The sequence below is a fragment of the Loxodonta africana genome, chromosome 3, assembly GCF_030014295.1.
Source record: "Loxodonta africana isolate mLoxAfr1 chromosome 3, mLoxAfr1.hap2, whole genome shotgun sequence".
NCBI lineage: Eukaryota > Metazoa > Chordata > Mammalia > Proboscidea > Elephantidae > Loxodonta > Loxodonta africana.
This window is the reverse complement of record NC_087344.1, coordinates 190,896,124-190,912,253: the sequence shown is the minus strand read 5'-3', so window position 1 is coordinate 190,912,253 and position 16,130 is coordinate 190,896,124. Positions and strand designations below refer to the sequence as shown.

The following is a 16,130-nucleotide window of genomic DNA, read 5'->3' as shown; positions in this document are numbered from 1 at the left end:
GGTCTGTAATTTTCTTTTCTTGTGGAGTCTTTACCTGGTTTTGGTATCAGGGTTATGCTGGCTTCATAGAATGAGTTTGGGAGTATTCCCTCCTTTTCTATGCTCTGAAATACCTTTAGCAGTAGTGGTGCTAAATCTTCTCTGAAAGCTTGGAAGAATTCTCCAGTGAAGCTGTCAGGGCCAGGGGTTTTCTTTGTTGGGAGATTTTGAATTACTTTTTCAATCTCTTCTTTTGTTAGGGGTTTATTTAGTTGTTCTACCTCTGGGTCGACGGCATTGGGTGGGTTTTACCTCTGTGTTAGTTTAGATAGGCAGTGTGTTTCTAGAAATTTGTCCATTTCCTCTAGGTTTTCGAATTTGTTAGAGCACAATTTTTCATAGTACTCTGTTACGATTCTTTTAATTTCAGTTGGACCACTTGTGATATCGCCCATCTCATTTCTTATTGGGGTTATTTGCTTTGTCTCTTGTTTTCCTTTTGTTGTCTGGCCAATGGCTTATCAATTTTGTTAACCTTTTCAAAGAACCAGCTTTTCATTTATCAACTCTTTCAGTTGTTTTTCTGTTCTCTGTTTCATTTAATTCTGCTCTAGTTTTTATTATTTGTTGTCTTCTGGTGCCTGAGGGTTTCTTTTGTTGCTTTCTTTCTATTTGTTCAAGTTGTAGGGATAATTCTTTGATTTTGGACCTTTCTTCTTTTGGGGCATGTGCATTTATTGCTATAAATTCACCTCTGAACACTACTTTAGCTGTGTCCGAAAGGTTCTGATAGGAAGTGTTTTCATTCCTGTTGGATTCTATGCATCTCTTTATTCTGTCCTTTATTTCTTCTATAATCCAATCATTTTTGAGCAAAGTGTTGTTCAGTTTCCATGTGTTTGATTTCTTTTCCCTGATTTTCTGTTATTGCCTTCTAGTTTTATGGCTTAATGGTCAGAGAAGATGCTTTGTAATATTTCATTGTTTTGGATTCTGTTAAGTTTCACTTTATGGCCTAATATGTGGTCTATTCTAGAGAATGTTCCATATTAGTTGGAAAAGAAAGTACACTTGGATGTTGTTGAATGGAGTGTTCTGTATATGTCTATGAGGTCAAGTTGGTTAATTGTGGCATTTAACTCTTCCGTGTCTTTATTGAGCTTCTTTCTGGATCTTCTGTCTTTCACTAACAATGATGTGTTGAAGTCTCCTACTATTATTTTGGAGCTGTCTATCTCACTTTTCGATGCTGTTAGAGTTTGTTTTATGTATCTTGAAGCCCTGTCATTGGGTGCATAAATGTTTAATATGGTAATATCCTCCTGCTGTATTTTCCTTTTAATCATTGTATAGTGTCCTTCCTTGTCCTTTGTGGTAGGTTTAAATTTGTTTTCTCAGAAATTAGTGTAGCCGCCCCTGCTCTTTTTTGAGTGTTGTTTGCTTGATATATTTTTTTTCCCTCCTTTGAGCTTTACTTTGTTTGTGTCTTTAAGTCTAAGGTGTGTCTCTTGTAGGCAGCATATAGACGGATCGTGTTTTTTTTTAATCTATTTGGCAACTCTCTGTCTCTTTATTGGTGCATTTAGTCCATTTACATTCAGTGTAATTACAGATAGGTAGGAGTTTAGTGTTATCATTTTGATGTCTTTTTTTGTGTGTTGTTGACAATTTCATTTTTCCACTTATTTTCTTGCGCTGAGTAGTTTTTGTAAATTGTGTGTTCTTCTTTTTCATTGTTGTTGATTTTGTTTTTGCTGAGTCTTTATGTTTTTCTTGTTTTTTATTTTGATGTTAGTCTTCTTTGTGGTTACCTTAATATTTACCCCTATTTTTCTAAGTTTAAACCTAACTTGTGTCTCCCTATATTGTCTTATTTTCCTCTCCATATGGAAGATGTATGGCTACTTTTTTAGTCCCTCTTCATTGACTTAATGTTGTCATCTTTGATATAATGACATTGCTGATTCCCTGTTTTGAGCATTTTTAAATCTTGATTTATTTTTGTGATTTCCCTACCTCGGTTGATACCTGGTTGCTTTGTCCTGTGTTCTAGTGTTGGATTGGTATGTGATATCACTGATTTTCTAACTAGACAATTCCCTTTAGTATTTCTTGTAATTTTGGTTTGGTTTTTGCAAATCCCCTAAGCTTCTGTTTCTCTGGAAATGTTCTAATTTTGCCTTCATGTTTGAGAGACAATTTTGCTAGATATATTTTTTATGATTCTTAGCTGGCAATTTTTCTCCTTCAATGCTTTACATATGTCATCCCATTGCCTTCTTGCCTGCGTAGTTTCTGCCGAGTAGTCTGAAATTATGCTCATTGATTCGCCTTTGTAGGTGATTTTCACTTATCCCTGGCCGCTCTTAAAATTTTCTCTTTATCTTTGGTTTTGTCAAGTTTGATTATAATATGTCTTGGTGACTTTCTTTTAGGATCTACCTTCTGTGGAGTTCGATGAGCATCTTAGATAGTTATCCTTTCATCTTTCTCAATGTCAGGGCAAGTTTTCTGCCAACAAATCTTCAACAATTCTTCATTGGTCCAACAAATTTTCTATTTACTAAATGCTAATAGAAAAAGCTAAGAGTGGAAAATCTTTTGTTCTGTTTGATTGGCTTGCATGAAAGATTCCCAAAGGTTCCCAAAAAGACGCTTTCTAAGATTGTTTTAGCTATTATCTTTATATTTAAGGGCCTGCTTGATGTGTCCTTGTGAGTCCTGCTCCAGCTGGCTCACATTCTCTATGCTTAAGGACAGGGAATAATGACTGCAGTATTGTTTCCTAAAATCATTCCCTCTTGTTGAATGGAAATTGGAGATAACACATTGGTGATCAATGCCTGGACTTAGTTGAGCTTCTAGACAGTGGCCATTGCAGGCTCTTTAAACTCATGGTGCTGGTTTTCTACCAGATACCATCTGGTTCTTCACCAGGGTCTTAAGTAAGACTGATGTTCTCATCTCTAAGTGAGCAGAGACAATGTATGCCAACATTTCAGCCCAAGGTTTTTCTTTTGCCTTTTAAGTGTGTAAGACCAGAAGACAGGAGATAATTTTTTTTTTTTAATACTATCAGGATGTATACTAAGAATATTACTATCCCTTGCAGTAGTGATCTAGCCCATGTACTTATTCTTGATGGTAACCAACCGAACAAATCTGGTGTTTGTAAGAGTGTTACAATGTGTAATCAAGTAACTTGCTGTCTAATTCTACAGCACAGACTACTTTCTTGGACTAATAAAAAAATCTAAGTCTATTCTGTTATCTTGTGTCACCTTGGCTTATGAGATCAGACGTCACTGTTGTGTTTCCATCCCATCAGCAATTTTGCCTGCTATTTGTCCCATAGCGATTGATAAATTTCTTAAAGATTTCCCTAATTCAACTATGCCATAAGTAGGAATTAATCTACCAACCATACTCTGAGAGTCGGACCAATGAGTTTTCTTCTGACTTTCATTTTACAATGTGTTATAATTTAACATTAACTTTCCAATATTTACTAGCAGCATTACTATGACTATCTAAAGGTAATCTTAAAGTTCCTAAAGGGCATTGCCCATGCATTTGTCAGGAATCTAAACAAGAGTTTGCCCACATAAATTCACTATCAGTTGGAAAGGGATCCTCTAAACTAGTATAGTTGGATCTATCACACAAAAACATACATCCATAAGGAGTACAGAAAGTTTGGCTAGGGGAAACAGAAGGTATAGAAAAATTTACATGTGACAAATAAGTTTCCACTAGAAAATTCTTGATTAGCAAGATGATATAGGATGGACTTCTGTTGGAAGTATCCAGTTAATCTGTTTAAAACATACTAAGTATTCTTCCCAAGGGCAAGTTGCCCCTCCTTGGCTTACCCGTTAAGTCATGGGTCACTTTCTAAGAAGCAGAAGTAGAATGAAAGACAAAGGGGAGTCTGAGCCATGAGGTTGATCTTCTCTGAGAACTTGGTTTCTTTAAGATACATAAATTTCTGCATAATAAGAGGGTGAGAGTTTGATTACAAATATTAGACAAGTATTTCATGACACTGTCTTGAAGACTAAATAAACTGATTACTGATTTACTCTGAACATAGCTCTCAGTCCAATCTTTGGAGTCAGTTTCCCAAAATACACAGAATCCTTAAATAAAAAAAAAAAAAGTCCAGAGCAAAATGGTCTTACTAGTTTATCTGGACCATTTTTTGACTCTGAGTGGCTTCAGGAACCAGTTTTGTTTTTTTTTTTTCCTCAAAACTCGAGGTTCAAAAGGACATCCAAAGGCCTGTGTGGGTTGCCTTAGCCTTCATGAAAGCCAGAAATCTGGATTCCAGGAGAATTACAACTCTTTCATGTTTCCCTCCTTTCAATCATGATCTTGCTATGGAATCTTTGATCAAAAATGCTCAATAAATGGTAATTGGGCACCATCTGGTTTTTAAGATCCCAGGAATCATACAGCAAACTAGGAAGCAGAAAAGAAACACTAACAATAGTATTAAGCCAATTGTCTAAAATAGTGATGAAACTATGACCCTAAAGTCTTTGAACCAAGGAAACAAATCTCATGAGGTGTTTTTTAATAGATAAGCAGCTTCGATAACTGCTTTTTACATGGCTCAACAGCAACTATATTCTACAAAACCTCAGATTGAGTATTAATATAAACTCAGCAACATTTATCTATTAAGGCACAAACTGTTCCTCGAAAGAACTAATAGAAAATCTAATGCTGTTCTATTTTGTAAAATCATAGCTCAAATTTCAGATGCTTCTCTGGTGATGATATTTACAACTTTTCTAAGTTTACCAACAGGAGCTTCTAATTCAAGTGTTACAATATCTAAACCCATTAGCTAGATAATTTAGGAGAAAGGAAAATGATTTCTTATATCCAGAAAGTAGGACCTTAAAACCTCAGCAATATTCCCATATAAAAACCCTAGTTTCCTTTAGTTTACTCAGTCTTATGTAGTTAATTTCTATCCCACCTGATTCTAGATCAGCCACAGTCTGTGATCCCATCAGCTTCTGTGTAAGAGTTCTGGAAATCTTGATTCAGTCAAGCTAGTCTTTTTCATAAGTCCAATATAGTCCATCTTTTTGTTAAGATATTTAGATCAAATATTATCAGCAAGTCAGCAAAGTAAAAACTTATCTGCAGATGACAAAACTTAATATGGCCATGATTAATTTATAAAAATAATACTCTTAATAGTGAAAGACCAGATAGAAATTAATTACAAGCACAATGTAAAACCTGTTGCCGTTGAATCAATTCTGACTCATCGTAACCCTACAGGACAGAGTAGAACTGCCCCCCAGAGTTTCCAAGAAGTTCCCGTTAGATTCGAACTGCCGGCCTTTTGGTTGGCAGCCATAACACTTAACCACTACACCACCAAGGTCAATAAAATCAGTTAAAAAAAACTTAAGATAGAAAATATTTTAAAATATAATCATTAATCATATTTTTAAAGAACTTAAGATATAAGATATTATTATTAATAATAATATTGAGGCATAATACCATATAGTCAGGATATACCACAAATATACAAGTCTCTACCCAAGTAGTAATAAATTCATAGGTAACCAAACAAAACAAAAAAAATTTTTTTTTTTATGATGTGAATTTCCCAATCAAACTATTGGCTTTTATGATACTAGACTCAAAAGAAATAAAGTTGCAACCAAGTTAGCAATTAAGAAAAATAAAATTATGACATAATATTATGTATTTGTTGTCTAATATTAGGCAAAAACATAAGAGGAAATACTAACAGACAAATTTTAACCCAAAAAGAATCAGGCATTTCTCAATTTTGACAACACGTTCCATGTAATTGATAACATATTAAATAAATGTTTTTAACACTTTTCCTTTATAAACTTTTTTATGGCTTTCCATGAAGTTTCAGAGTTACCAGGAGTTGATTATATGCCATTGAGAAACAATACTTAAGTTATTTAACCAAAGATTTTAAAGTAAAAATCTTAGCTTTTTTTCCTGAAGCCATGTGGCTTGGTTTTTGACTCAGAAATCTTATTTTAATGACAGGCCAAACCTTCATCTTAAACTACACAAATAAATTAACCTTTTAACTCAGAAACCAAAGAAAATTTAGTTATTTTAGCAGCGAGAAACCTAATTCTTTGTTTTATATGCTATTTAGCATTAAAGCTCCTAAAAATCTCATGAATTAAACCATTAAACTTCAGTCAGACAGATAAAACTTTGGACCATATCAAATAAATTTCTTTTTCAATAAACCTCGTAAATGTTGTCTTTGTTGCATATCTCTTCTAGTATATAACTTTAAAGGAGCAAAAATGAACACATTCATTAGCAGACCTAAATATACGTATATTTATGTATACTTTCTCTTGTTGCATAAAAAGTAAAATTATATAAACTTAAATTAAGTTACACATCTATTAACTCAATTTAACATCAATAGGTTACCTAAAAGGTCTTAGAAATTATTTTAAGCCTTTATACCATAAAACATAGGTGTTGAAATAAAGTGTTTTTTAAAAAGTATTCCAAGTTTTCATCCAACTTTTACAATTTCCCATATTTTTCCCAAGCTTAAGTTACTTAGAAAGGTTTTGCTTTTAAGATTGACATAGTATAGAACATAAAGATCTTGATGTACTTTTGAAATAGACCAATTTACATCAAAGTCTCTCGAAGTAGCTATTAAAATTCTAAATTATAAGACAGACACAAGACAGTTTTTCTGGATGAAGAAACAACTGAGGTTCTAAGACAGCCTTATAAAAAAAAACAGCAATTCTCAACCATAACCTCCAGCCTAACACAGTACAGAAACTTAGACATAACACTCTAAACCAGAAGCAAGCTCTTAGAACCAAAGGAGACAGAAAAACCACATAAACTCACTGAAAAATACCACACAAAACAAGAGTATGGGAATTCCAGTTTCTTAAAATGTATATAGCAATTTTGGGAATTTAATAGACTGAATTCAAAGGAAAAAAACAAGTTCTAGATAAAACTTGTTAATTTGCCAGAGCCTCAAATGGAGCAATATTAGAACTTTTGACAAAACCTGAGCATCAAGCAAGCGTTCCCCAAAAAGAAAAGACAACAAAAATGAAAGCTTCCCAAAGTGGTCACTGAAATTCCAAATTACTTCTAGTATTTTCAGTTTACAGTGTTTTTTAGATGTGAACCACAAACCGGTGTCTCAGCAGTAGGAGGGAAATCCAGGCTTATTTATCAAATATGTTAAGCTCTAAGGTTCAAGCTTTTGGTTTCCTTCTTTTTGAATTTAACTCATTCTGTTGGCCATAGACCTAGTCTCTTATTTTAGACCTTAAATATACTAGTCCCTTCAATTGGAAAGTACTTTAAAGCTACCGATGATTTTAATTTTAACATTGTGATTCTTCATTGGGAAACTAGACCATAAAACAGGTATGGAACTATCACCTCTCCCTTCAAATTTCATAACACAGGTCAGGAGCTGTCACCTCCCCCTGCAAATTTGGTAAAAGACAGCACTATTTTCAAGGATTTCTCTGAGCCACAAAAAGAAACCTGACGAGGAACACCACAGAGTTTAGACAGTGTTTTGCTTAGACCAACGTGTACCTTCATTGCGTGAGAGTTTTCTTGGGGGTGGCTGGCATGCTAGTGCTCTAGCCTGTCTCTCGATTACGTTGTCTTGTCACAGGAGACTTTAAAGCTTGTGATGAGCGCTGATGACTGCCCTGATGGCTTTTACTGGTTGACTCGTTCCCAAATTTTTGTGGCTTATGGTGCCTCAGAGCTCTTCGAAAATAGAATTACCTCTTTAAAATTTCAAATGCCCAAATCCAGACCTAAATTGCAGCTCATCGAAAGAGTTAACTAGATATCACCCTTAACCAAATGGTCAAGCAAAAATCTAAGAAAGATTCTCCTTAGTCAAACAACCAGTTCTTCAAACAAATATGCCAAACAAAACTTAAGGACACATGATAAAGAGAACAAAAAAGAATAAGCAAAGGCTCGCTTTCCAAGAGCACTTATTCTGTCCTTGTCAAAGCGACATGGAATGGGAACACATGGGTCCAGAAGATAGAACTCCTGTTGCCAGCTTTTTCTGCACAGTCCAGGTCTCCTTGAGTTTGACTGGATTTATAGCTTCAGAAATCTTTGACCACTGTGCCATTAACTGTTATTGGGTAAAAACATCACAAAGTTTACTAAAGCAGAAAGTTTTACTTGGTATACGTTCAAAAAGGCAAAAGTGGGAAGCAGACAAGCATGCTGCCAGGGCCGTGTCTGCCTGAGCCCAAGGAAACATTACAGAATAGGCAAGAATGGGAAAACAGATCAGCATGCTGCCACAGCCATATCTGTCCAAGTTCAAGGAATATTACAGAACAGGCAATAATGGGAAAACAGACAAGCATGGTGCTAGAGCCATGTCTGCTCAAGTCTAAGGGATGTAATAGAGTCATCAGTATATATTAACATTACAAATGAGCAAAACCATTGAAAGCTTCATTTTTTCATAGATTGTCTAGAAAGTACTAAATCACTGTAATCCTACAATTTGAATTGTCTTTGTTAACCATCTCATTGATAACAACAGTCAGGAGGGTCTTCATGGGTCCAACAAATTTTCTACTCACTAAATGCTAACAGAAAAAGATAAGAGTGGTAAATCTTTTGGGTTCTGTTTGATTGGCTTATGTTAAAGATTCCCTGAAAGATACTTTCCAAGATTGTTTTAGCTATTGTCTTTATACCTCAGAGCCCAGTTGATGTGTCCTTGTGAGTCCTTGTGAGTTCAACTGCATCTGGGTCACATTCTCTATGCTCAAGGACAGGGAATAATGACTCCAATATTATTTCCTAAATCAAAGTCCTCCATTCACAACTAACATTCTCCCTGTTTCTTACCATTGTCGCCTCAATACAATTCTCTTCTTTATTCTCCTAGATCAGAGGCACCCCTCTTGGGCACCTTTGTAGGTGCCTGCCTCAGCCTGACTGTGCCTGTTTGGCTCCTATCGATCAAGGCTGGTTGCTAGAGGATTTGGAACTCCCTGAGGATAGCCTGAGTCAACTCGATGGCGATGGGTTTGGTTTTTTGGGTTTAAGGATAAATGAGCCAGCATTAGAGCTTCTTCCTCTTGCCCTGCTAGGACCCCTGACTCTTTTCACAAGATTAAGAGGGAATGAACACAGAATGGAGCCTCTGGATGGTGCAGTTAATATGCTCAACTACTAACTGAAAAGTTGGAAGTTTGAGTCCACCCAGAGCCATCTTGGAAGAAAGACCTGGCGATCTATGTCTGAAAAATCAGCCTTTGAAAAATTCTATGGAGCACAGTTCTACTCTGACACACTTGACAGCAACTGGTTTCTGGTACACAGATTACAACCCTGGAGGTGTCTGACCTTTATCACAATGACACATAGCCTGACTCTTTGTAGCTTCCTGGAAGAAGCTGTGAACCAGCTTAGGCTCACTTACTAGGACATTCCGCTCAGGGGTTTTGACTTCACTATCATGTCTTCTTGTTCCCCAAGTCCACCCATCTCACAGACTTGAAACCCATTATTTCGATTGATGAATGCATGTTATTGTGGTGGTTGTTAGTTGCTGTCTAATGTGATTCCAACTCTGGGATGAATGCATGGGTGGTGGAAAAGTAGTGTTCCCCCTGGGGGTAGTGGTCTCCTGTGTAATATCACTAGTGGAGAGAGCTAAGAAAAGGAGATCTAGCAGAACATTCTTCAATCTATGTAAAAAGTTACAGCTCCCTTGGCATCCTCCTTCCCCTTGGGAAAAATGGGGTGCAGCCTTGAGTAAATAAGGCATGAATTAGAACCTCTATCCTGTCTAAAGTTATAGAGACAATTCCTAACACCATCTCACTGCCCAACAGCAAGGGAGTAGGTTAGGCACTTGAGTTCTCTGCAGAAAAGGTAAATCCAATTTCTCTACCTCTCTCTTGCAGACGGGGCGACCCTTCTAGCCCCCTCTTCTGTCTTGGAAGGAGACAGTGTGGTTCTGAAATGCCAGGCAAAATGGACTGGAAGGATAAAAACTATGTCTTACCACAAGGATGGAAGACAGTTATTTTTGTCGAATAAAGTCTCAACCTTCTCTATCCAAAGTGCAGCTTTTAATGACAGTGGCCAGTACCACTGTGCCATTTCTGGAAAACTTCTTTGGAATTGGGAAACAACTTCAAAAGCAGTAAAGCTCAAAGTCCAAGGTAAAATCCTCACTCTTGTGTGAGCTGGGGCTGGGCAGGAGGCTGTGGCAGCAGAGCAGCATGAATACCTGGCAGGGGAAAGCTTGTCGTGTGCCAAGCATGAGCTGGAATGCTTGTGGTTTGACCGTGCAAGGAAGATGTGTCTGGCTCTGAGTGTCCTGTTTGCTGGGGTTGCTTCTCACCAGGCGCTTTTCAGCAGGAACTCTGAATCTCACTGCTCTGGGTACTGTTGTGATCCTTCTCTCTAGAGCTGTTTCCACCTCCTGTGCTGACGGCCAGCTCCTCTCAGCCCACGGAGGGGACCCCAGTGACCCTGACCTGTGAGACCTGGCTTCCTCCTCAGAAATCAGGCACTGAGCTTCAATTCTGCTTCTTCAGAGAAGGCCAGGGCCTGGGGCCAGGCTGGAGCAAGTCCCCAGAGCTCCATATCCCTACTATATGGAGCCAAGACTCAGGGTCTTACTGGTGCGAGGCACAAACAGTGACTCCCAGGGTCAAAAAGCAGAGCCTCAAATCTCAGATTCATGTGCAGAGTAAGTATTGGTAGGGCTGAGCCTGCAAGGAAAAGAAAGGTGTGCTCTGGCTTCAGGGGGACTGCTAGTTCTTTTGTTTCTTTGTGCAAATCCTGTCCTTGTGTAAAGTGGGAACTAGGCTAGAGAAACTTTCCAATTTGCTCTTGACATCTCTGTTTGTAAGAATCAGGAATGGATTAAGCTCTCTATAATCTGTCTCTTCTTTATCAGTCAAATAATCAGACATTCATCGACCACTGACTGTGTGTGCGGCACTTAGCAGTGGGCCAGCAACTTTAAAAGCCAAGGTTGCTGCCTCCAAATGGCTGATCTGCTGGGATTGCAACACATCTTGACTTATTAGAAGGCAATGTAGTGCTACATTGTATGGGACTAAAGAAAGCCTCAGAAAAAGCAGAAGCTAGAGTGAATCTGAGTGGTCAGAGGATGCTTTGGGACAGAAGGGTTGTGATTTGGTTCAGGCCTTGAAATTAGAAACAAAGGAAGAATTGTCATTTAGATCGTTATTAGTGACAACGCCTTTTCTAAGGTAGGGCTGATGCTGCCAGTGTCCGTCTTCATTCTGTGTAAAGGACATCTACCTGCACGGTGGCTCAACCAAAAAGCGTTCCCTGCCTCATGGAGCAGATGGTTCATCACAAATTCTGTAGTGATTGCTGCCATGAAATTAGCCAGAATCAGGGTTGGGATATGGAAATAATTGTATCCACATTCTTCAAGGCTAAGTGTAATGGAGTCCATACATCTGAAGGCATGCTTATAATGGATTACATGTAGATCCCTATATTCCCAAGGGGATGGAATCTGTCTTTGTCCCGGTCTCAGGGTTTTCTATAGTCAGGGTTCTCACATGTTATCTTATACCCACTCAGGAGTACCCGTTGCTAACGTGAGCTTAGAAACCCAGCCCCCTGGCGGGCAGGTGATTGAAGGAGAGACGTTGGTCCTCCTCTGCTCGGTGTCTGAGGGCACAGGAAACATCACATTCTCCTGGCACAGAGAGACCACAGAAACCAGTCTGGGAAACAAGACCCAGCGTTCCCTGTCAGCAGAGCTGGAGATCCTGGCTGTGAAGGACAGTGATGCTGGCAAGTATTACTGCAGAGCTGACAATGGTTACCAGCCCGTCCTGAGTGAGGTGAACATCACTGTGAGAAGTGAGTCCCACTTTCATTCGTCTCAGGTAGGAATTCCAAAACTGAAGTCACGGTACATAGGAGTCATGAGAAAATTCCAGGAGGCCCCAGGGATCAGTGCTGTGGAGAACAAATAGCAATTTGAGGATGGGTAACCCCAAAGGGTCCACAGTTCAAATCCGCCAGGTGCTCCTTGGAAACTCTGTGGGGCAGTTTCTACTCTGTCCTATAGGGTCGCTATGAGTCGGAATAGACTCGATGGAGCTGGGTTTGGTTTTTTTGGGGGGGGCGGGGAGGAGAACCCTTACAAGTTAAATTGCTGACGTCTTTCTTTTTGTGTAACGTAAAGAAGTCTGGGCTGGCATAAGAAAAAAGTAACAAGAAATGACCATGCCCAAGCAGTAGCTCAGATTTGGTATTCCCCTAAGTTCCTGAATACAGCTTTGAGAAAATTACCTCTGATTATTCTAGGGGGCATGTGAGAATGGAAGTAATACAGCATGACAAAGGGCCAGGCCCTTTACTAAGACTCCATCATGGGGGTTCGTAAGTTTACTGCAGCATCAAAAATCCTCTCTGACAGCCCCCTTTTCTCTATTAGTTCCAGTGTCTCGCCCTGCCCTTACCATCAGGGTTTCTGGGGCCCAGGCTATGGTCGGGGACATGGTGGAGCTTCACTGTGAGGTCCAGAGAGGCACTCACCCTATCCTGTACCAGTTCTATCAAAAGGATGTCATCCTGGGGAACAGCTCGGCATCCTTTGGAGGAGGAGCATCCTTCAACCTCTCTCTGACCTCAGAGCACTCTGAGAACTACTCCTGTGAGGCTGACAATGGCCTCAGGGCCCAGCGTAGTCAGGTGGTGACACTCAATGTCACAGGTAGGTTGGTGGTACTGGAGGTAGGGGAATTATGATCAATATTATAATTAGCAAACTATCATTTTCCCACAAATTATAGTTCCAAATTCCACAAGCCTCTACCCTCTGGCTCTGCAGTGCTATTTTATGAGGCATCGCATCTCTTATGTGATTGACCTCTACATTCTTACACAACACATCCAAATTCTTTATTGATAACTTTTATGGTTTCAGAAGATGAGTGGTGTCCTGTGTGATGTCTACTGCGTGTGGAGAGGTAGAGAAGGCGACCTCAGTGTCTGGTTATCTTCTCCTCACACTAACCTGAAAATATGGACTATACTTAGTGGCTTCTTACACGGATTTCTATTTACTATTCCCACATCCCCTATAAGGATTCCAGGGTACAACATTTACCTTTAAAAGTTTACTCTTTACCCTCTGAGGCTGAAGCACTGGTTTCTTTCCTCAGGACCTGAGGGCTACAGAAAAGACCTTGTCATAGCCGGAACTCTTGGGGGACTCTTTGGTGTTCTTGGTTTTGTTGCTGTTGCCCTACCATTTTATTACTGGTACCACAAGACATCAGGTTTGTATCTACTATTTGTTTTATTTCCTCTTTGTTGCTATGACCTTATCCATTACTGGTATAGATTGAATTTGCAAAGAAAACCTTCCAAAATCTGATAATTTCTTCCTATGTTTCACAATTCTACGACTTTCCACCTCCTGAGCGATGTTACAATACTACTAATTTTACAATATGTATTTTCTCCTGCGTCTAGTGGCTTGAGATTAAAAGCCATTAACATATTCCTCCATGCTTGACTTTTAAATAAAAAGTCTAACTATTAAACATGAGTTAATAACTTTCAATAAGTATAACTAGCTTATATGCAATGGAATAAAATGTAACAAACCAAAAAACCAAACCTGTTGCCATCAAGTCCGTTCTGACTCAGAGTGACCCTATAACAGAGTAAAACTGCCTCATAGGGTTTCCAAGGAGTAGCTGGTAGATTTGAACTGTTGACCTTCTCAGTTAGCATCCAAATTCTTAACCACTGCATCACCAGGGTTCCCACAAGTAACAAGAAGCTAGATTTAAAAGAATTAAAATAATTTTGCCATAAACATTTTTCTTTTATTTACCTATTTCTTATTAGTTACTTTTCTCATGAGTCCTCTTTCAATTACTAGATCCAACATATGTATACACGGATTATAAATGTATAACTTACATATGTAATTTTAATTAATCCAAAAGATTCTGAGTATTATTAGCTCCTTCCTTTTAGTCTACATTTTAGTCAAAATTGCTGTTTAATGAGCCACCCCAAAGCTCAGTGGCCAAAGTCACTTAAACCATTTTTTCTTGTTCACATGTATGCAATTGGTTGAGGGTTGGCTGATCTAGCCCGGACTCGGCTGGGGAGTTTGGCTCCAAATTGCAGTCTGGCTGGGCTTACTTCCTATTGCAGATTGGTCTCAGGTCTTTCATCCTTCTTGAACTGCTGGGCTGGCTGGGTCATCATTTCCTTATAGCCATGGAAGACAGGAGTGAGAAAAATTGTCTGATATCTCTTAAAGCCTAGGCACAGAACTGGTATGTTGTCACATTGTCACCTCTGCCCAAATTCCATTGCCTGAGACCAAAATGAATACATGAAGAAGCATACTCCACTAAATTCGTAATTTCTTTTATAAGGATCAGGACAAAGCAGGTTCTTATGAGACAGAGGTTAAAAGTTTTCCAAATCTCCAACTTCTCCAAACTATTGTACCACTCCATCGTCTCTAACATCAACTACTCCCTGTCCCCTCAGTACACTCCCTCCCATCTTTGGGTTACACGGGTATAACACTGGTAGGCTATCTCCACCACTAGGCAATATGGCCGTATTCACTGTCACCTCCAATTTTGCCAGATGGGGGAAAGGTACATCAGGCCCTTAGGAATTCTGACATAGAGGTCCAGGGGTATAGTTCGAGTCTCTTGCTTAGGGATCACTCCTGCTTTCAGCACCCACAGCTGCACTACTGGCCCTGGGACTGCAGTGTCTGGCAGGAAAAAAGCAATTTTAGGTGATGTAGGGAAGAACTGTACAGTAGCATCAGCATCCTCCTTGCCCCTGGTTAAGGTGAAACCCTGGTGGTGTAGTGGTTAAGTGCTACGGCTGCTAACCAAAGGGTCGGCAGTTCAAATCTGCCAGGTGCTCCTTGGAAACTCTATGGGGCAGTTCTACTCTGTCCTATAGGGTCACCATGAGTCGGAATCAACTCGACGGCACTGGGTTTGGTGTACCTTATTTGAATACTTTCACGCTTTCAAGTATTCCAGGCACCTTATTTGCCATTTTAGAAGGCTGTCCAGTTCCCTTGGTGGGCCACAGCACCTTATTTGCGTAGTCCCACCCAATCGTTTTGCGGGAGGCAGTAGACCACACGTGGCTAGAAGGGCCCTATTAAGTAATTCCCTGCGCTGCATTCATCTATAGCTGGAGAAACCACAAAGCCACACGGCTAATGCCAAGGATACAAGGAGTGGAGAAGAATGAGGGGCAAAAATTCAATGTGTCACACAAAGCTTTTAAAGTTGCTATTTCTGAATTTTTTAAAAAAACTTTTAATAGTTTTTGTATCCTTTCATGAGAGCTTTATTCCTGCTTAATGAATATAAATCTTTTTGGTTAGGAAAAACCTAACTGACCTCCATTCAAAGAAAATTTTAATCTTCATTTTTTATCATCATTCAAGAAAGAAAGAAGGGAAAAGCAAAACAATGGAGCCACAATTTAAAGTATGAGGACTACATTGAAGAAAATCTTCCTAGAGCCAACCCATATGAAATATTTCTATTGCTATTATAAGTTAAATGTATGCTTCTTACTCTTCATTTCAACTCTCTTTTTCTTATGTGCCTGCACTTGACATGCCATTAAAAATACTTCTGTGCTTTTTAACACATTTTATTGTCAAATACCTCACACATGCAGAAAAGCACAAAACAAAAATGCACAGCTCAGTGTTTTATCACTACCTCTATTCAAGAGAGCTTCAGGCAAAAAACATTAAATATTTCATAATTTTGGGAACTCTGGCATTTTTTTTTTTTTCTGGCGTCACAAACAGTTAAGTGCTCACCTGCTAACTGAAAGGTTGGCAGTTTCAACGCACCAGCCGCTCTGCAGGAGAAAGACCTCGTAATCTGCTATCGTAAAGATTATAGTCAAGAAAACCCTATGGGAGAGTTCTGCTCTGTCATATGGCGTCTCTATAAGTCAAAACTCATAGCACTTCCTAGCAACACTATAGGACAGGGTAGAACTGCCCCCCACAGGGTCTCTAAGGCTGTAATCTGTATGCAAGCAGACTGCCACAC

The 16,130-nt window shown here is 39.0% G+C and overlaps 1 protein-coding gene across 7 annotated transcripts in view; it reads left to right on the top strand.

Annotated features, from left to right (window-relative positions):
* LOC135227225 (Fc receptor-like protein 2) overlaps window positions 1–16,130 on the top strand; it is a 505,822-nt gene that overhangs the window by 243,975 nt on the left and 245,717 nt on the right. For all 7 annotated transcript variants that reach the window (XM_064283005.1, XM_064283006.1, XM_064283007.1 and 4 more), the window contains 2 exons: window positions 12,491–12,769; window positions 13,221–13,337. In XM_064283005.1, coding sequence (XP_064139075.1) covers window positions 12,491–12,769; window positions 13,221–13,337 — 396 coding nt within the window. The remainder of the gene's footprint in view (window positions 1–12,490; window positions 12,770–13,220; window positions 13,338–16,130) is intronic.